Source organism: Sturnus vulgaris, chromosome 3, assembly GCF_052056855.1.
Source record: "Sturnus vulgaris isolate bStuVul1 chromosome 3, bStuVul1.hap1, whole genome shotgun sequence".
Classification (NCBI taxonomy): domain Eukaryota; kingdom Metazoa; phylum Chordata; class Aves; order Passeriformes; family Sturnidae; genus Sturnus; species Sturnus vulgaris.
In genome coordinates, this window is record NC_142245.1 from 27,971,292 (window position 1) to 27,993,588 (window position 22,297).

Genomic DNA, 22,297 nt, shown 5'->3' on the forward strand with positions numbered 1-22,297 from the left:
CCTTTCATGATCAAGATGCACAGTCCCTTTGACAATAGGTATTTTTATGAGGCCTTTATTATTTTTGTAAGTACTCCCACTGTGGCAGTCCTTAAAAGTCTGGAGGCTTTTCATATATCAGGTATTTTTATTCATTGCTGATATAAATGCCTTCTCAGTGGGGTTTCTTTCTCTTTCTGGTAATTATGTTACTGCTGTTATATTGTAAAGCCAATCTTATTTCAGTAATTCCTGTTGTTTTGTTCCTTTTCCTCTTTTCTGCTTTCTTCAATGGTATTTTAGTTGAATCCTTCAGTTCCAGTAGTAGCAGTGATTGCAGATTATTTCAGAGTAGTCTGAAATTTGTATAATTTTAGGACTCTCTTTACTTCTTAGTAATTTTTAGGGTGATTTTATACATCTTTATTTATATTACTTCTCATTTTTCTTCAGGCTACTTCTCTAATGTTGGATTTTCATACTACTTCTTTCTATATTGTATCTACCAACTTTCTTTATTCTACTAGATTTGATTCCTGCAATCTAGTAGTTCTGTATGCTTGGATTTTTTTCTAAGCACTTTTCTTTTTATAGTGGTAAATTCAGATAATATGTACTCTATGTTACAGGCATTTCTTACTATTTTCATGTTCTCAGTCTGCTCTCTCTAGGGTATCTTCCCCAGTGACTGGGTCCTATCAGCTTTTACTGATAACTTTGAGCATACCTTATATATTTATGATCCATGTTTATGATCCATCAGCTATTTTGTGCCAAGTGTATAAATTTTACAGTTGTTTGGATTTTATTGTTGTATAAAACTTTGAGCAAACTTTGAGCAAGATCATACTTGAAATTTTTATTTTTCCTCTTAAAACTGACTTGGAAAGTAAAATGTGATCTAGATCTAGGCTGGAGGGAAAGATCGCACGAATGAAGTATATTATTAATTATTCAACTTCAGAAATGGCAAGGAAATTTAGGGCAGTAAATTTCAAGTGCTATAAAGGTAATTTTGTGTACTTGCCAAGCTAGACCAGATTGCACTCACTTTGAAGAATTGTGAGAAGAGGAAAGAAGGTGAACACTAATGAAATAAGATTTACTTTAAAATCTACATATAGCGTTCTCTAAATTCACTTGTGCATGTAGCATTGAGATTCATTGATTAACAAACGTAACAATTCCATAGCTGTGGAATAACTATGGAAAAAACATAACTAATGCCTATGTTTGGAATGTTTTATGTTTTTAAACTCTTTTAGTATTAATAAAGGTCTGTTGGTTATTATAAAGTGACTTGTAATGTTAAGAGAGGATTAAAAATATTATTTTAATCTTGTGTTGAGGAAGACTAAGTTCTGTAAAAAGACCTATGAAAAGAGAGGCCAGATTATAGTCAGAAAATAGACATTCTTGCATGTGATATGTGAGTGTACATATGTGTTGGGGGGAAAAGTGTACAATGCATATATAGTCGTCTGTGCATTTAAATTTAGTTTTGCATGCACATACAAAATTCTGCTCATGCAAGAATGCATATATTTACACAGGTAGTCTTCTATTTTCTGACCAACCAGTAAGATGACTAAGGGGGGAATATTTATGATTATATCATAAACACTTTCAAAATAAAACAATACAGAAGATGTGTTAAAATGAGCTCCAGGCAATGTAGAGGAATGACACTAAGCAAGTCTTTAGGGAAAATGGTCAAACACTGAGGTCCCATCAGACAATGGAATCATCTGCCAAGGGAGGTCATGGAGGTGCTACTGTGGCAGGAGCCTTGCTTCTGTTCTGCCTCACTCTCCTCAAAACACATGGGTTCCTTGACTGGCACAGCTGGCTTGCTTTTCTGTTACCTGCCATCCTTCCTCTGCCATAATAAATGTTCTGAGTATATTCCATGGTACTGTCAGGCCTGTGCTTCTCCATGGCTCGGGTACATCACTTCAGCTCTACCAGCCTTAAGTCTGAATTTTTCAACTGGGCATGGAAAAAAACCCTGCATGGCTATTTATTAGCCAGGCTTTTGAAGGTTTGGTTTTGCTCTTTCTTAAAATCTGATTCACGCAGCGGATGGATGTAATTATGTTCTTTATTATACCAGAAATATACCATTAATGTCTTTCTAGTTTGTAAATGATTTGATTATTCTAATGATGCTTTGGAAGCTGAAATTTCTTCCTGTGTCCAGTATTAGAGTGAAAATCACCAAAAGGATTTTGAAAAACTGGTTATGTTTTATGAAGGCTTGCAAGAGTGCTCTGAACAGATGACTCATACAAACAGCTGAGGTTTAGATTGCTAAACAGTAACAGAAGTGCCACCCTAGGCTGTCCTAGGCAGAGATAATGGAAGCAGATCTGGTGGCTCTGAAACCTGCTGTGAAGGGTCTTTGCTTCTGCAGTTAATAACTTGGAATAGAGAATATAGAGGGGTTAAAATGCACTGGGGCTCAGTCCTGTGATACATGTTATCTGCCAACTCTTCCTCTCATAAATCCAGGATCATGAGGCTTTTCAGTGGTAAAATTAATTTTATATATATATATATATATATATATATATATATATATATATATATATATATACACTGTGGTTTACTATACTGAGAGTTTGTTCCATGTAGAGCTATTCTAAATGTTAAGCTAGTGTAGAAAAAAAAGTCATAGGTCTGGAAATCAAGCTCATTAGAAATCAAGCAAACTTTGAAGCGACTAGGCAGAAGATACTGGTTACATCTAAGCTCCAGTGACTTTGCAGTGTCTTTTGAAGAACATTTTTACTGTTCTTAAAACCCAATTCTTAGTGTTTCACAGCCTGTCTTGAAAATTTCTGAATAATATTATTCTTCCTTGAATGCAGTCATGAATATGCAATTGCATATGCAATAAGTACCATTTTAGTGCAGACAGATATCTTTTCTCCAGAGCAACTGCTGTGAGACAGAAAACCCTTTGAGGCATTTTATTCCTCTGTTCAGCTATTTTTTCGCATGTGTTCTTCCTGGAATTTTATTCCATTTGGAGAATGAAATTTCCTTTATCAATAGCCATAAGGCCAGGCTGTGGTTTGCAACATAATTTATTGCCCGAGAACCACAAAGACAGTGGCAACATTCAGTGATTCTCTGCTACTCATCTTTCTTTGTTTCCATGGCTATATTCCTGGCTTGGTTGAGTTGGTTATTTCCATTATCAAACTGCATTTGCCATCTTAAAAATTAAAACAATGGTGCAGTAAATCAATTTCTTATCTAAGTTATTGATGTGGCAGTAAGCGTGGTAGATCCTGCTTAGTGGCATGATGGGATGATTCTGTCTATCCATACTAAATACAAACTGTGCAAAATTACAAAATTAAAAACAGTCATTGAAGCAGATTACTGCTTCAGCTTTGATATGTATTGATTAATTTTGTATTGTTACAGTTCCCTGCAAGAAATTCTTTGTGACATTTCTGAGAGCACAGCTGGCCAGCTGTAGGTTTTCCAGAGTAAACCTGTGGCCTGCTGACATGTCAGCAACATCAGCCAGTGAAGCCCAGAAACAAGTGCACAAGTGGCAAAAAGATGTGCAGTATCACAGTCCCTCTTGTCAGGGATGGAGGAAAATCACTGCTCCAAATTTGGCTGAAGTCAGTGGAAGCTTCATATGAGCATCAATTTGATAGAATCATAGAATAGTGTGGGTTGGAAAGGACTTTTAAAGGTCATCTACTCCAACCCCTCTGCAGCAAGCCTAATCAACCATATCAGGTTGCTCAGAGCCATGTCCAGGCTGTCCTTGAATATTTCCAGGAATGGGGCATCTCTCACCAATCTGAGCTACCTGTTCAGTGTTTCACTGTCCTCATTGTAAGTAATTTCTTTCCTGTATCTAGTTTAAATCTACCCTCTTTCTTGTAACCCTGTCCTATGGCAACAGGCCCTACTAAAAATTTTGTCCTCTTCTTTGTTTTAAACCCCCGTTGAGTATTGAAAGTCCAAAATACAGGGTCTCCCTGGAGTCTTCTCCAGGCTTAACAGCTTCAACTCTCTTTGCCCTTCCTCACAGGAGATGAGCTCCAGTCCTCTGAGGGCTTTCTTTCTGATTTTGTAGAATTAGACCAGCAGAGTAAAATCACTCTCATTTCTTGGTCACAGTGGCTCTGTGTGCTGCAAGGAGCTATGAGACAGAGGAAGCTCTTGGGCACTGTGCAGCAAGGACAGTCTCACTGCAGGCACACTCCTGTCCTTCCAGACTGACTTTTCACTGTCAGCCCTTGCAAATGTGCAATGTACATGCAAACAGTCAGACTTGCCACTTTCGTCTACCCTGTTGTCAATGTCAGGGTTGGGGAAATTTGAGACACTATCTAAAATGTACTCAACATGAAAAAGCTGAAGAACTCTCAGCCAGAGGGTAATACAAAGCCTGGTAAAACAGATGTTTGCCGTGTGTATTTTTTTCTAGCAATTAAGCCAAAGTTTCATCACTAATGGCTTTATCAGTGCCTGTGGCAATCCATTCATAGTGTGGCTTTATGGAGATGAAGTTAAAAAATAATTATATTACAATGATTCACTGTCAACATGCAGCTTTCACAGAACAATGCATTATTTTAATTTTCTCAATGCATTCATAATTTTTTGGTTTTCCATTCTAAAAGCTCACTTTCCTCAAGAGCATTAGAGACAAAGTGAATGGGATAGTCTATTGCAGAATTGTTTCTTGCACTATGGAGCAACAGCTGCTGCTGGCCTATTCATCTAATACGACTCCCTTCATTTTGCAGCCTCTTCAGTTTCTGTTGTTACATCACTGAGAATATTTTCTGAATTATTCCATGTTCCTTCTTCAGTTCTGACTTCTTAGGGTAGAGAGTTGGTCTAACAGCTAAAACCAGAGACCCAAGAATTGCAAGATATAGAAGTTCCTCCAGATTTTCTAGAAACTCATAATGTGGTCCAGGCTGCATCACCTAATAATTTCTCACTTCAATTTCCCCTCTGTGGTAATCACAGACAAAGTTAAGGGCCAGTGAAAAAATACGCCTGAGAAATGTCAGAAAACAGCTTCTAAAGATCAGCCTGCTTTTAAATTGACTGAATGCTTAGGACTTCCCTTGGAAGAGTGTTCTCATGTTGTACCAGACCTCAGTGTTAGCAGATTTCCTCTCAGCCTCAAATTACACCTTTCTCAGCTCCAGTAAGTCTAAGATAATGATAAACCATTATCGAAGTCCCTCCCCCCTTAGTTATCACTATCTGAGCCACATTGTCTGTATGCAGTTTCCTTTGTGAACCTGAACTCCCTTGTTAAGTCTTGACTTAAGGATGCCAGCAATGTGTCCTCTTTCAGTTTTGCACTGCAGCAAAGGTTTGAAATAAAGTCATTCCCAAATATGAAATTCTTGTCGTAGCCAATGATTGTGGGTTACAAACGGAGTCACTGGGCACCGGGAATTTTCTTTTCTGCCTCCCCCTGAATACTCATTCTGGCAAAATTTTGGCAATCCTTTGCCTATGACTGAACGAGAAGCTGGATGCCCACAGTGTTTGGAAGCTGGGTAATAAGTAGCAAATACAAATCAGCACCTCTGGAGAATGCAGCTGGGCTGTTTGCACAGGCAAACAGGCAGAGGCTGTGCCTGCCCCGTGGGTAGGTGCTGCACAGAATGGCTCCCGAAAAATGTCTTCAATTAGAGAGGTGTGTGTTCAAATTGCTGCAGCAACCATCTGCTTACTGTGAAATACGGCTGGAATCCTTAAAGAGGGACCACGTTTCTGGAGAAAACTTTCCAGTATGTTAGCCTAAAACATAAGTTCTGTAATTGCAGATTCGTTTTCATACATGAGTGATAACAGGCAAAGATTTTTTTTTTACTTTTTAATGAGGGATTTTTAACCTGGTGTTGGGAAGTCATGATACTGTTTTGGTGGGGGTTCTTTGGCACGCCTCTACTTTTTTGTGACAATAGATTGTGTCGTCATCCATGCAGAATTATGACTTTGCCTTTACGCTGTGGGGAAGAAATCCTGTAAAATGCAGTATCATTCAATAGCACCAGAAGGAACATAGGAAATTACAGGCCAAGTAAATTTCTTTTTGTATAAATGTTCTCTCTTTTCAAGTTTGCTTCAGTGTGAATGTCCCTCTTTAAGGTAAGGCCTTCAATATGGGGAAAATGTCAAGGTAGGTCCACTTTTAGGCCTAATAACCTTGAGGTGTCCCTTCAGTTTCATAATATATTTCCATTCAGTCATCAGTGCATGGCAATGAGCATTTAGCAGATGGGCACGCAAGGGGCTATACTGCATGCCTTTGCATGAAGTGTTACTGCTTAGACAAAACACTGGGGAGTGATCTTGAGACCTCAGACCCTCATGTACCATTATTACACATTGCACATGATGTATTTCCCACTTGCTGCAGACATTTCAGGCATAGGAAAACACTGGGCTTTCTTCTGAGAGTGACACCACGTTGGTTAATATTGATATAAAAAAAAAGTTTAGAAATGGGGTAGACTGTCAAAATGGTTAGCATACATCCTTTAAAAGAACTAAAGAAAAATGGATGTGTACTTTGAAGACAGACTTTTTATTACTGACAGTCTAATGGTGGAATTCCTACACTTTTTTTGCATGCTGCCCCTGTCACAGAGTATCACGAATCAGAATATTGGATTTCGGATGGTTCCTAGAAATTACACTTTTCTGCTACTGGGTTTGAGTGTTAACCAGGTGGCTGCTGATTGAGGAGCACTGGTTGTTTTCAGGCAATGAAGGTCAAAATCTCATCTGATCTTGCTGTAGGCAGCTGTGAACAATAAATAGTTATGTCTGCAGGTAGCTCAGACCAATCAGCCCAGTGGCTGGGCAGGACAGAGGAGCCTGGAATGCTCCTGTCTTTTCCCTCAACAAAGTAAAGGACCTTGGTTTGCAAAGCTTCAACTGGCTTGGCACTTTGTGCAACCTCTAAGTTTGCCCAAGATGTAAGTATATAGCTTTTGAGGAGCCTATGTGCTGCTTAGAGAAATCAAAAGTAAGTGAGCTGGTATTTTTAAGGGATTCCAGTGTTGGTTTTTTCAATGTACAAGGTTTTGTTTTCCCAGAACTTCTCATTCAGTTAGTCTGATTTGGGGTTTTTTATTATCTTCAGTGTCAGTGCCTCCAGCAGCTGTTTTTAGATGTGATTACCATAACACTAGAATTGCAGAAGTTTGAAAGCTACTTCCCAGCACTGCAGGTTCCCAAATATTTATAAGTTAAACAACTTTTATTATGCTTCTTTTGATTCTGTACTGGGGATCCATCAGTATTTGTTTGGGTTTTTTAAGTCCTAGTTTTATAGCACTAAAGTATTTTCATACTGGATAATTAAGTCCATATAACCATCTGTTAAGAGTACATTATTAAGTGGTGCCCTTTGGGATAGAGTGATAAGCAACCAGAATGTACTTGCTTTCCTTTTGGGCTTCCTCAGAAAAACACAAACTCTGTTTCACTTTCTGACTGGCTTAATCTCCTGTGCAATTTTTATGAAGTTTTTTAAAGCATTAGGTGAAATAATCTTATTATGTTCACTTGCATTCTTATGCACATTCTCAAGAATTCACACAGAAATATTTTAGTTTTATATTCATGTAGACAATATATAATATTCCTGAGTAGGGCCTGTTTCTGATGTCAGTCAAAGCCAGTGGAAAAACACCAGATGATTAAGAAGCAGTAGCATCTGGCTCTTTATCAGAAGGTGGAATTTATCAAAAAAAAGTCAAGACTCATTGAAGACTGGCCTTTTCTGACTAGTCCCATCCCAGCTGGAGTGCAGTAAACATTGAATATAAAAAGAGCTTTGGCTTTGGGTTTATTTCTCATGCAGAACTTTCTGTACTAGCAGTACACTATGCTAATGCAAGCATTAGATCTTACTAGGGTGTTCACCCAAAATGGGCAGCAAAAATTGGTTGGTGTGTGTATCCACAGCTCAGCACACTAGTGCAAAACTTAATTCCTTTGACATATGCACTGCTAGGCAGATGGAGAACTGAAGCAGCTGATGTGTAGCTACTCACCTGAAGTAGCAGGACAGGGAAGACGCCTTTACATGGTAAGGAATCCTCCCACTTCATTAGCTGCTGCTTTCCTGTAGAGGCACAGACCTTGTACTGGTCCTCTCAACAGCATGCTCCAGAAGTCATGTGCATAAATCCCATGGGATGGGAGGAACATTTGATCTAAATTGAACTAAACATTTACAAAAACCCTTGAGCACAAATCTTGTTCCTTGCATGCCATATTCATGTTTGTGAAGGACTTACAGAACAACAGTTCTCTTGGCTTCATTCTTGAGTGCAGAAAAGAAGGATTTCAAGAGCATGACTGCCCATGACTCTTTGGAAGACTGTGCTTGTATTTAACAAGAATGAGAAGAAAGGGAGTTTGTGCCATCGTATCTGCACTAACAGTTCAAATTCTCAGCTAGATGGGGTTCCCACTGTGCAAAAAGTCACAAGTGAAAGACTGTCAGGAGATTGTAGACAATGATAGGAGAAGAAAAATAGGAAGAAAACTGGATGAATGATGAAGAGAAAATTACCCAAGCTCAGAGCAAATCAGTAGCAAAACCAAGAATTAAAGTCATGTCACTACAAACTCTGCTATGTCATACTGTACTCTTTGAATAAAACTGTGTTCCAAAAGAAGCAGTTACAGGGTCTGGAAAGAAGGTGGAAAGAAGATGTACTGAGATGCAGAAGTAGTAAGCATTCATGCATAGTCCTGGAATGCTTTTTATTTAGCCTATGATTTGTATGTGTATTAGTTTGGGAAAAAAAAGGCAGCATCCTCAGCTGCTTTCTAAAGTCACATATATCTTTATTTTACTCTGTCTTTGCAAAGGCTTAAAAATAATCATTGCACTTAAAAAATGTAATTCAATAATCTTAGTAATCAACCATCATTGTGTAGCTTTCTCCATTTGTCTTAGGTAAGACCTGCTGTATCATTTTGCTGTATGAAAGCCTGTCATATGCATCATCCGTGTCAAACTAATTAGCTAGAGTATGAAAGAGCATGAGTTTCCAGAAATGTAGGCAATCTTGCCAAAAAACTGTGTAGTATTCCTACTCTATGCCTGTAATGCAAACTATTTTAGTGTGTAACTGAGTCTTGGAATTTTGCTGCCACTATACATGTTGCTATTACCTTTCAAGCTGTGATGTTTCTTTGCATGCAGCATCACAATGCACATGTCAAGGCTCCTTGATAGAAGAAGGCTCAGAATCACAAGATACTACTATTTAATTTCATATAATTATCAGGGAGGTTTCCATAATGTGGTACTTTCCTGTAAATAAATGCAGAGCTGGCTGTAGGCAGAATAAAACACTGGAAAGTCAGTCAGTATTTATTCAAGACACATGGAGTGTCTTGAAATATCTCATTACATCATTCATCGATTTGCTAACATCACAGTCTCCTTAATTTATTCCTTGTCTTTCTGATTTCTTAAAGAAGGGAAAGTAAAGTAAATCTATTGATTTTTTTACAGAATATATCTGGTTAAATGCCTCAGTGCACAGTTAATCTATATTTGGACAACTTTTTCAGTGATTTTGCAGATGTCTCCTGGAAGCCACTGAAATTCTAGGAATATGTGCCCTAAACTTACCAGCCTGACTCAGTTTTCCCTCCTCTGGATCCTCCTCTGTGCCAAAGTGCTAGGAATCAGGAGGACCAAAAGGCTTCTACACTTGTATTTGAGGACTCACCAGCAGGTGGTTCAGCACATTGTCACAGAGGCACCAGCCCTGATTGCTGTCACGCTGCTATAACAGCGGTGGAAATGCAGTTTCAGGAGAGCACAGCTGAAAATGGGCTCATCTTGGATGTGTGCCAGGGTGTAAGAGGGGAGGTGACATGGCTGATCATGGCCTTAGAGCAGTTCAGGATATCAATGGAAGCTTGCTGGTATAATGTGCATTAGAGACACATATAAAATCTGCACTGCAGGGTAGATCATAAGGATTGCAATAGGAATCACGTTGTGCAGGTGAAGGGCATTTTCATATGATAGTTCCATTACTTTCTCTTCTTGTTTTTCCTCCCCTCCCCAAGAAGAAATATAAATTTGTTTCTCATGAGGTTAAATCTCTCAAAGAAGCCTACCTTAAGGGGAAGATGTAGTGTAAGAATGCAGAAGTTGGCTGAACTCTTTCCCTGCAATTTTTTCACTTCAAAAAACGCACGAGTTCTACCACAGCATAGCTAATGTACAGTAGCTCAATGTCACAACTGAGCGTAATGGAAGCAAGCCCTGAGAAGATGAACATGATGAATTTTGAGAGCAAAGGACTAACCACAGATGGAAAGTTGGTGCTGAACTCCCCTAAAGCTCCTGAGAAATCTATCTCCAGCCACATTCTGTGCAGAGATAAGTGTTGTGGTGTAGCAATCAGGCTATGAAGAAGGGTTTGCTATATATACAGCATTTTGCTGTATGTAACTTTGGTGCTGTGTACTCATGGTGATGAGTGTTCCCAAGGAGGGCCACAGAGGACAAGAGATTCACAGTGACTGCTGGGAGAGTTCATTGCCCAGACCACGAACACAGGGTGGTTGTCAGGGAACCTGCAGAGCTTTGATTTTGTTTGCCTTGCTGTTTGTTTTGTGGTGGTGGTTTGAGAAGGATCTGGTTTTGAGGAAGTCTGTGTAAAAGTGAAATACAAAAGCTGGCATTCTGGCCACGGAGTCATTAAATGTTTATGCCCCTAATTGCTTAGGTTATTCTTCCTTCTAGTTGACCAATTTCACTTTCCTAAGAAAGGGAATACCATTTCAGTGTAAATGTGGTTTCAGTTGAGTGTATTACAAATTATTCCTTTTAAAATCCATCATTTTGTGAATTTGCTTGGGGTTTATTAAATATCTGTGTGCTTCTATAATAGATTAAAATATAGACTGCATAGGTTGACATGCTTTTCAAATATTGTTTCACTATGTATTAACACCTTTGTTGAGTGGGGGTGTTTCTCACTACTTTCACCTAATGTGGTGTCCTTTAATGAAAGCATAATCTAGGAGAATGAAATCTCACCCTCTGCTTGGAAGTAATGAATGTTGGTATACTTATAAAAGTTACTTGGATTCAAAAGCCTTCTTATCATCATAAGCTTCAGTTGAATATATTACAGCTCATGGTAAATGTGTTGTCACTTTTCCATGTGCAAATAGAGCAATTAACATGCTGAGAAAATTTAATAACTTATAAAGCTATTTTGATAACATGTATTTCTTATCTTCTGAAATCAGACAAACTAGGAAGTAGTTGTCATACTGATACAGATTCTCAGGACATGCAGACACTGTGAAGAGGCATCCTGAGGATAAACTGAAAGACAGGCCTGAAGTGTTGTGCTTCTTAGCCCATTTCCCTTAAAATATTAATACAGAATTTATTTATAAATAGCATGAGTTATGTGCAAAAGTGAGTGCTCATTACAGTTGGTTGCAAATATTTAGAAACGAGTGCACCTTTACGAAGAGAGATCCAATCAGTGGTGCAAAGTGATCTCTGCCTGTGCTGTGGTTTTTGTTACCATAATAAGGAGAGGTGAATGAGAGGACAGTGACATGTGAGGTTAGCCACATAACCTTGTGCTTCAAACCAACTAGTCTGATGTCTGAGTTTACATTTGTCTTGATAAATATAATCTGAAAATCTTATCAGATATGAGGTAAATACAAAATGTTTGAGCTCTTATCATCCTGGTTGAAGAATTCTTCTTGAGGATACTGTGTCAAACTTGGGAATTACTTATTACTTACTGCAGCAAAATTCAGGATAAAATTAAGTGATACCATGTAATACATATGAGAAGGTGTGACTCCTGCTGTGTGTCCTGTTTCTGCTACCTTGTGCCTCTGGAGCTGCACACCAAAAGCTACAGCAGCCTCCTCTAGTTATATTTAAACAGTGTATTGTGAATTCGTAGGACAATCAGACTAAAACACAAAACCCAGTCTTTTGTGGCAGTGTTGTTTCCCAGCCACCACCTCCATCTGTTTTTTACCTTCCCTGAGTAGCCTTTGAAGCTGCTGGACAGTGCCAGCACAGTTATGGGAGCTGTAGAGCTTTCAATGGACTTGAAAGGGTTTCAGTGATTTTCTGCAAACTGAATGAAAATAAGTAACAGACTAAAGAGAGAGACTTCTTAATGTCTCCAAACTGGAGAATTAATTTAGTCTTTATTAGGCAGAAGGGAGTCCACTGAGCCTCTTGGTCTCATGACACATCTGATGAGTTGTCCAAGCTTTGCTGAGTCCCCTGGTTTGGAACACCCTCTGTCAGGTGCCTTCTTGCAAGGATTTCTGTGGCTTCTCAATACCAAAGGCTCCCATCATTCACATTTGGGTCATGTAATTAATGGAAGGAATGGCAAGTTTTAACTTTCTGAATGTATTTTTAGTGATAAGAACGTCAAATTTCTTTTTTCGCTGTTGAAATTCATGTAAGGTCATGTAATAATTACTGACAGGCAAGGTTGGTAATCCTCAACACTGGAAAGCTTAATAAGCAGATTTTAGTGGGGTTTTCTTAAGCTTGTAACTGCAAACAAACTTGAGTTTGTAACTGCAGGTAGAAATTGAATGTTTTATTGAAATGGCAGTTAAAAAAAAATCAGAAAACCACTGTTTAACGTGTATTTATTAACAGCATCTTTTAATAAATTTGTAAAGAAATCTGAGGGAAAAAATGCATTTTGACTCAAAAAACCTGATAGCTCTTTGTCTAAAATTGTCCAGGCCAACTATAAAAGAGATAGTCTTATAATTTCTGATATCTTTATCTCTTTGAATAGAATAAAACATTATATGGACTTTAAAATTGTCATCCTTGATGGGTAGTAGTCATATGGGTTTGTTAATTCTAATCAGATCATGTCTCCTAAGTCTCACAGCCACTGCTCAGACAGGAGACTTCTGAAGCATTCACACTGCTGGGAAAAACAAAAGATCAAGTGGCCAGCACATGTCCTGCAGGAGAGGTGGCCACTGTTCCTTCTCAGTACCAGAGATTTTCAGCTGGTGAAGCAGCCATCTTTCTGATGAGATTTAAAATTGCAATTATGTCATTTTTGGTCGTTGCCAGTGCAGTGTGGAGTTTGGCACCTACTGTCAGAAGCTCTGGGGTTGCTGCTGTGCCTCTGCTCTCATGTAGCTGAAGACAAGATGCTTGAGTAGTCCAGAGAGAAAAAAAAAATATCATCTGATACCTGATGGAATTTCTGTGTGTTTGGCAGGACAGCTGTAGTTTTGTGTGTTCTTGTTTCCTAGTACTGTAGTTTCCTCAGTTATCTGAAATTGAAAAGTCTTACCTGGAAAAAAGATGAAAAGTTTAAAATAATGTGTCCCAGAGTCTTAGGAGCTGCAGGCTAAATAAACAGAATCCCACCCATTTAATTACTGCATTTTAAATTATGCATTTAGCAGCTAATCTAAACATTTTTCCTTTTACTTTCATGATTTTTTTAACGTTCAAAGTCGGATAATAGCTGCACTCTGTTTCTTTCATATATTCTCCTTACCTTGCAGATCTTCTTTCTTTTCTCAGCTTCTCTGCTAGGACACAGGCACAGCCCTTCATACCTTCATCCTGAGCCCTCATGATGCAACTGTGTGTTGGTTCATGCTCTTGGCCTACAGAGTATTCACAGTGCAAGTACATTAAAATAGCAATAGTAGCAGAAATGTGGCCAGACCTGTTTTGTCTTAGCAAATGGAGCCTTGCAAAATAGTCACAGCTTCAGGAAGAAAGTGCCTAAGTTGCTAAGAAGGGCTTCTCAAATTAATCTTTCTGTTAAAAAGAAGCATTTATTATGAGTGCTACCTTGGCTTAATCCACTCACTTTTGTTCTCTGTGATTTATTTAATCTCTCTTCATCAATTGGCTAGTTAGAGACCTGTTAGCAAAACCTTGCAGTTGTAGATTGCTCCATGCCTGTCCTGTTAATAAATTGGGTGATTTACATCTATGCTGCCAAAACTACATGGAATTGTTTATAAATCAGAGAAAGTAAAAACTTCTCTTTCATCCTTCGGTCTTGAAGTCATATTTTAAGACACAGTAGGCTTTTAAATCTAAACAAGTACCTTTGCTTGTTGTTTCAGAAGTGTTTGGGATTCCCTACTGGCAGCGTAATTACTTTCAATCAATAGAAATTAAGTACACCAATGTTGGGACCCTTTTTTAGATGTACTCTTCTGTGCTCTTTTTTGTCCAACACCTTCACAAGTCTTTGTGATTTCTGAAATAAGTAGCTATGGGGAATTAATTGTCCCTGATAGCCTTTGAGGAATTTGTCATTTTACTCTTTTAACTTAAGCAACGAAATAGGACTTTTAACAAATATGTTCAATATGAAAACCTGAAAATAATATATTCTATTTGTTTTCAGCTACTCGAGAGTTTATTTGCCCTTGATAGCTAGTGGTAGAAGTATGGGGGTAGTCTCACTTCTTTTGCATGTAACTACAGTTCTGAATTTGAATTCTACTTTTTGCAAATACTCACCTTCTTCTGCTGTGGTCAGTATTCCTGTAGCAAATTAGTTGTGTCTGTGAAAATGCCCTACCCTCCATGGTAGGACGTGGAGAACAAGAAGAATGTAGACACAGTTGCAATGTAATGCTTTTAAAAACTGAGATGGAATTTCATTCTTATTTTGGAGGTTTTGCCCAAATTACTTGGAAAAAGCCTCATAAAGTCCAAAGCCCTGTTCTTCGTGCTTCTTATGCAATTCAGAGTTACACGAGTTACATACATTTCATTATTGGTCTTTATGTACCAAGTAAATATTCAAATGAAAACAATATTAAAAAAACATACATATATATATATATATATATATATGTTTGTTAAGTCCATATCTCTTTCCTTTTAATGAAATTCTGTGGATAGAGGTTGTGGATTTTTGTTTCTCTGCACTTAGAAAGTACTTGGTTTTCAAGAGACAGTATCTTGCATTTACACAGACCTTTCTTTCCCTGTATCTATAAAGTTCTTACAAACAGTATGGATGAAGGTTGCTGTGACTATTTTACAACTGGGAGAAAGAAAACTGTTTAGTTCTCAGTAAAACTGATGAATTAAATACATTTATATATATATATGTTTTAGAAAAGTTTACCTAAAGATGGTATATATCCCATTTGGAATATATTAATGTACTTTATGATGTATGAGTTTGTCATTTTATCGTTTTACTTTGCAAGTCAAATAGCTGTTCTGTTTCCAGTATCATTTAATCTCAGACATGGGCAGGAGGAATACAAAGCTCATTTTCAATGTGTCAGTGTGCCTCCATTAAGGATCACCCAGGTAATTGCTAGTTTCCATGACACAAAGAGAAAAGAACAGAAAGAAAAATGTTTGGTCCAATTCCCTGAACCTGTACATGCCTGAAATGTACTGCTAACATGGAAAGTGTGAACACTGCAGGTTCAAAGGAATGACCATGAGGACATTTTCCACTGTAGCCTAGAGTGTTTTTTCCAAGTAAGTGCTCACAGATAGTCACTGTCGTGAGTGTCATGAGGACAGCAAATCAGCCTCCCCAAGACTGTCTCTCTTAATCCCTCTTGTCCCAGCACATGCACAGCTGCATTTGTTGGCCCAGCTTTGCTGAAGGAGTTAGGTGCTTTAGACTTGTGTGGGAAAATCCTGATGCCATGAAAATAAAGAAGAGTTCTGAGGAGGATTTCTCTGGAGATGGGATTTCATGTTTTGCACGGTGCTCTCAATTCCATATGGCTGCATTAGGAAATCTGAGGTGCCATTGTTGAGCTCAAGGGTTTTGGATTGAGAGCTGCTGGAAGCTTTACCTCAGATTTTTAAACATGAGCGTAGCCTGTATCACTTGTAATGATATAAAGAAATTAATAACTGAGATTTGAAACACTGGGCTGTGTTGGGGGGAATCAATTAAATCGGTTCACACTGTGACTCTGAAATGAGATATGATCGTGTTCAAATCCAAGAGGAAACAGCCATACCACCTACTATGTCAAAGCCTTTTTCAAACTAGTCCTAATCTCAGCTTCCTGCTTTATCATCACACTGCTATTCCTTCACCTGTCAGAGACCAAGGGTCTCTGGGACCTCATTTATAGTACTGCTTCTGTGGCCTCTCCTAAACTCATTTCTATTTCTTGCTCCTGTAGCTTCTCTCATATGTCTGTTATTATTTGTGTGAAGTAGCTCCTCTTTTATTTCAATCATTCCAGAAAATTCAGCCTTTCCGGGGGGTTGGAGAGGAGGGAGAGCACCTTTTATTTTATTGTGCTGTTTTACCATTCACCCTATTTATATTTTTCTTCTCAGAAAACCAAAAGGGATGTAAATAACTTTGATCAAGACTTTACACGAGAAGAACCAGTATTAACACTAGTGGATGAGACAATTATAAAACAAATCAATCAAGAAGAATTTAAAGGGTTCTCTTATTTTGGAGAAGAGCTACTGCCATAGACAACATTAGGCTGATGGATGAATGATGCTACAAGAAGTGATTCTGAAGAGATCATCAAATTACTGAGACTCAGTAGATCAAGAACTACTTCTTTTACCCTGAGCCCATATCCCAAGTTAAAGTATATATTTATTGGTTTTTTTTTCCTTTAATCTTCTGACCTGAAAGCACTCTTAATTTCTGTCTTACAAAGCAATGCAAAATAATTTTGTATCAGAAATTGTGGATGTAACACACTGCCGTATATTTGCAACTTTTCTTTTATTCCTAAGAATAGGAATTCCCAGAGGAATTGCATCTTTTCCATAGAAAATGAAGCTATGCTATTGAAGGCAATTTAGCAGACCACATTCTGTAACCATCATATATAATTAAACTAAGAAGGTGAGAACTGTTTCTTCTGCAGTGGTGGTTATGGTGAGATCTGTACTCAGATGCCCTTTGGAAAGCAAAGTTTGCCTTTGTGGAGGTGTGATCCTCAATCGTTAATTTATTGTGGAGAGGTACAAACTATGAAGTTGACCAGAAAAAGAAGCACATCAATTAAGGCTTTCAGTGAATTTCCTCATACAATATACAAGAAGCTCTTAGGAATAAGAGACAAAAAGATAACTGAAATTTTGTTTAAAGCAAGAAACAGATGTTACATGGATAGATATTAAAGGGCTAAAGAATAAAAACCCTACAGTACTTTAACTCAGCTACATAAAGCCATTTTACCGTTTTTCAGACAATTCGGTGTACTATCCATGTTACCAAATTTAATATCCTTTTAAATGAATCTTTAATGTGACGGCAAGCTTGCAAATGTTTACAGTTAATTTTGCATAAAAAATTAATTATAAACATTATAAATTTGCCTTTCCATAGTAGCTAAGTTGGTAAATAATTTCTTATTTATATTTATTTTCTCAGCAGTGTGTTACTTTTGCACACTTTTACAAAACCATAATACTACTGTGTTTGTTGGGTTTTATGTTTAAAATCTAAAGAGAAATCTGCTTTTAGAAGACACAAAATAAGGCTACACGTGCATTATGTGGAGATGTGTTAAGAAACTGAAGATCAAACATTCACAAACTGACATTATTGAAAGTTGTAAATTGATTTTTTTTGTGTATGAATTGAAATGGTAACTCATGTGGACAATATTACTAATGTGAAGTTACCTCCTGTAGATACGCTAACAGTGTTATGTACTTATATTTCCAGGAGTACCCTGTGATTTGGTTTTGGTTTTGATTTTTTTTTTAATTTTTTTTTTGTGTACATGTATCGCTGAGGTCATTTTATTATATATTTTACTGGACTGAGTGAGCGGTCATTGGAATCCATTTTAATTGTTGCACATGGATTTCCAGCTGCACAAAAATATATATACTTGTGATTGGCAAAGTGGCACTAAAGAAGCTTTTTTGCCTTTTGTACAGGTGAGATTTTGTATATAGTGTTTGCTGCAAGGCCTGTGGAATTCATTGAATATAGAGGTATCAACTGCTGCATGTTCAGGCATACTATTAAAATGTTAGTCTATGAAAGAATAATTATAATAATGTCCATGTGCAATACTCTTGTATGTGTATTGGTTCAAGTTACTGTCAGAAAGATGAGGTTTTTGTTATAAAAGATGTAGACATATATTAAGCTATACTAAATCTCTTGTATAGTTCTCTTCAACTCTATTATGACATGATAGAGCTCAGAAAGAGAAAGGAATGTTACAAATCATGGTGGACAAAGTGTGAATCATTGGCTTTAAGAGATAATCTTGGTCTCAAGCAGATGAGTTAATTTGTGTCAGTTTTGTGTCTGGCTGCTCATAGCCTGTTACTGATGACACCATTCAGTTCCATTTTGTTTTGTTTTTAAAACTCAGGTGTAATTATTATATATATTCTTATGATTATTTCAAAATATTAAATATTATGATATATCAATTAATGTGTTGTCTGGCCTACAAGTGTAATAAGGATCAAGCCTTTAGTTTAATTTAATTTATCTTCAGTAATCTTTTGTACTGGGAAAAGACTAGCTTCTGGAGCTGAGTACCAGCACAGAAACATCTTAATGATTGCATCATCTCAATGTTTAAATTTCTTTCTCTCTTAGAAATATATTGTAGAGCTGCCCATCAATTTGTGTCTCGCCACTGGCTCTGTTTATTTCTCATCACAGTTTAGCTTTTGACATCCAGGCAAGAACTGATCACAATGCTAAGGCGTTCTTTTCCATGGGTGAGTAGACTGCTAGGAAGGCAAGCTATGGGATCGTGCACTACTGTTTGTCCAACAAGGGGCCTTTACACAGAACTCTGAGCATTTCTTTTGAAGGAATAAAAGCATCCCATTAGGTTATTGTGCACAAGCTGTGTAGTCTGTATTCCCCTTTCTAACGTGAAGATAATTAGCAAATGTTCCTATGTCAAGAGGCCTCAGTGCCTGCAGTGTTGGGTAGGATGCTAAGAGAAAAGTGAAGGAGATAGGAAATATTGCATGGGCAGACATTTCTTCTGTATAAATAGTTAGATCCTCTGCCTTGGGTTTACATCAGAACGTCTGTCTGTTACCTTGAACATTTTTTAAAGATAACTCTTAAAAAAGGACATTCTGTTACATTTCTGCCTGTTCTGTAGAATCTCTTCTGTTCCTTCTTTGTAAAATGAGTGCAAAATGCCAAAAATATTATTAATAATAATAATTAATTATAAAGAATGCATTGTTTCTTGGTTTTCCTCCCAAACAGACTTTAAAAATGGAAATATATTTTTCTCCATAGGGTGAAAAATAATTCTCTCCAAAAAGGCTTAAAAATTACCTCTTTTTAAATTATGTGCAGAATAGGTCTGGCTAAATATAAAATGTATTCAGTTGGGGGGTAGGGGTTTTTTTTATTGTGAGGATTTATTTGTACAGAATTTTTTTCTTATGGATGTAATTTGAATCTCTTGCCACTCATTAGTGTTATTTCATCGTAAACATTATTACTGTGCCAAATGTACTGTATTCAAAAGGATGTGAATGTGTATTGTTTTGGAACCTAATAAATACAATGATGTTAAATCTTATTTTTTCCCCCAAAGTTTTCCTGAGTATTTCCTAATGAGGAAGAAAGAAAGATGAAGGGTGAATATTTTTCCTGTTACGTGCTGTACAAAATTTTATGAGCTTGTCTTTTAGCAGTGGGCATTTTTTAGAGGAAGGATTTGCTAACAAGAGCCTCACCTGTGAAGCACTAAACACTCCAAGAAAAACACAGGTAACGGTGTGTGATCACTATTTTTCTTGGGTAATACAACTTTTACCTCAAAAACACCATGCAGGTGAGTTTACATATTTTTTTCTGCTTACATCATAGTCACTGAGTTCTGACTGATCGCAGCATTCTGCTTAGCTGCATTGTTAAAGCTCATTTCAGTAGGGCACTTTGAGTACAAACACATTGCACTGCTTTAGTCTCTCATTGGATTGAATAGAGGAATTAATAGTATGCATTAACTTAGTTAAAGGTCATAGAGCTTATTAAATTATTTATTTAACTTAATATGTCAATATGACATTGACTGAAATATTTTATTATTTTATCATATTTCAGTTTACACCTTAAATATTTCCAGTTCCATGGTCTGAAATTCTTAACTTCAGTAGATCAGCTATGAGCATACTCTGGCAGTAAGCCCAGTTAACAATCTCCAGTTAGTATAGCTTTAAAAAAAAAATTAAAATTTTTAGTTGTGTCTTCTGTTCAAATTGCAGCTTTTGCATAAACCTCCACTTTTTCTCTTTATGCTGAGTCTTCTCAAAGTTGCTGAATGTGTTTGGAGCCCATGAGCATATTTCAGTTCCTGTGTGTTGACAGCATTAGCATAATAATTGTCACACAGATTTTACCAGTTAAACAACCATGTAACTTGGATTTTCTGGCTGTGTGTTGCAGCCTTAGAACCATATGAAGGCTTAACTTCATCTCACAAACGATAAGCATCACTGGTCTCCAACCAGATCTGTTCATATCATGTTTTCTTGTAATGCTGTAGAACTGATGTCTGTTAAGAACAGTTTTTATCCTTGCTTGATGGACTGCAGAATTTAGGAAAACAACAGGCTTTTCAGTTGCAGTCTCATTGGCTATCCATGCTGTAAATGTGGTACTAAATGTCCAGGAAGAGAGTCTCAGCAGGAAGTATCTGTCTGCTTCTGTGGCCTTCCAGAGACAGGGGCTGTCAGATCATTTTATAATCAAAAAGATTTTTAGCCTCCTGGTAGTCTAGTCAGTTACATGGTGAAATCAATATAAAACTTTATTTTGATTAATTTTGAGAATCAATTTTGAACAATCTCAACTTCTGGGATGCAAAACATTCTGTGGGAAAGACCTACAGAGCTCAACTAACAGTTATGTTAAAAATTACCTCTATTTGTTTATTCTGACCCAATCATAAGTCCATTTTATGCTGCCTGGGTCTTTATTTGAAAGAGGATAAATCATTTTTTTGCTCTTCACCTTTTTTCATGCCACATGCCACTCAGAATTTTATAGGTCACTGATACATCCTCCCTCAGCCATTTCTCTTTCAGACTGAAAAGTCTTGCCCTGTCTGTCAAAAGGCTTCATAAAGACACTTCTCATATTTTTGGTCATCTGTATCAACTTCCACTGAATCTTTTCTAGTTCTACTGTGTCCCTTTTGAAGACAGGGAGGAATTACGTGTAGTTTTCAGTTTTGGATGCAGTGTGGATTGTTACAATGACTACTGTGTTCTGTTTTGTTTTCCGTTACATTTTTACATTTTCTTTTCTTGATCCAAGTTTGTTCTCAATTATTTCACAGGCTGTCCCAGATTAGTGTCAGTGTTAAATCTAATATGCATACTTTCTGTCTGATCATCCAGTCATAATCAAAACAGGTTCTGTCCAGGACACAATGAAAATATGTTAATTAGGAATTAGCAAGTTGCAAAATGCTCCTTGGTGCAGGCTTCCCTTTTAGCAGTAAAGCTTTGATCACCTCAGTATGTTTTCCTGCTGTTCTCATACTCCCTATATATAGCTATGTTTAGACTGTCTTTCTCTAGCTTGCTTATACTGTATGCAAAAAATATTTTTCCAAAATCAAGATACAGGACATGCTCTACTCCTCTTCTATCAATACAAGCTCCTACTGTGTTCTGGAGTACACAGTATCCCTTCTTTTGACCTGTTAGCTACAGTGGAGAAAGATAAAGGTTTTCTTAGCACATTGGGAAAGTGCACTTATGTGCCAAAATAGTTTCCATTCTGTCTTTCCTTTTACCTCATCATTGCTTTAGAATCAGGAGATAAGAGCAACAGCTTAAGTTGAAACTCAAATTGCCACTATAAATATTGTGAAATGGTTATGCAAGACTGTCCAAAATTTGGAAAAGCATTAAAGAACTTGAGCGTTTGTACACAGATGTTTAATCCTTGGAAAAAAGTCATTGACCTGGAGTCTACTGCTGATCTGGGCACTGGATTGGGAACTGAATTGAAGCATTGCATACACTTGTCATCACCATTCAACACTACCAGTCTGGTCTAGTGACTTGTGTACTGAAGGAAGCAGCTTGAAGATAAGACTTGTAGTCACATCAAGGGTCAGTGCTGGGCTGAAGCTCATCTGTGCAGATGGACACTCTCATTCCTCCAGACTTCTTAAGACAAATGGTTACCCAGAGATGCCATGCATCTAGGATCAGTGCCACAGAGAGGAAAGCAAGGGAGAGAAGTCCTGCTTTTGCACTGCACAAGCTGTAAGGTTAATTGGGTCATCTTATGTA

The 22,297-nt window shown here is 37.4% G+C and overlaps 1 protein-coding gene across 2 annotated transcripts in view; it reads left to right on the forward strand.

Annotated features, from left to right (window-relative positions):
• The window catches only part of PRKCE (protein kinase C epsilon), a 283,897-nt gene extending 264,331 nt beyond the window's left edge, over positions 1-19,566 (forward strand). The window contains exon 15 of one of the 2 annotated variants that reach the window (XM_088161260.1): positions 6,100-6,129. In XM_088161260.1, coding sequence (XP_088017386.1) covers positions 6,100-6,114 — 15 coding nt within the window. In that variant the 3' untranslated portion in view covers positions 6,115-6,129. Of the gene's footprint in view, positions 1-6,099; positions 6,130-16,354 lie in introns of those variants that run through there. The other variant, XM_014877250.2, reaches the window with a different exon arrangement.
• Positions 19,567-22,297: the final 2,731 nt, after the last annotated feature.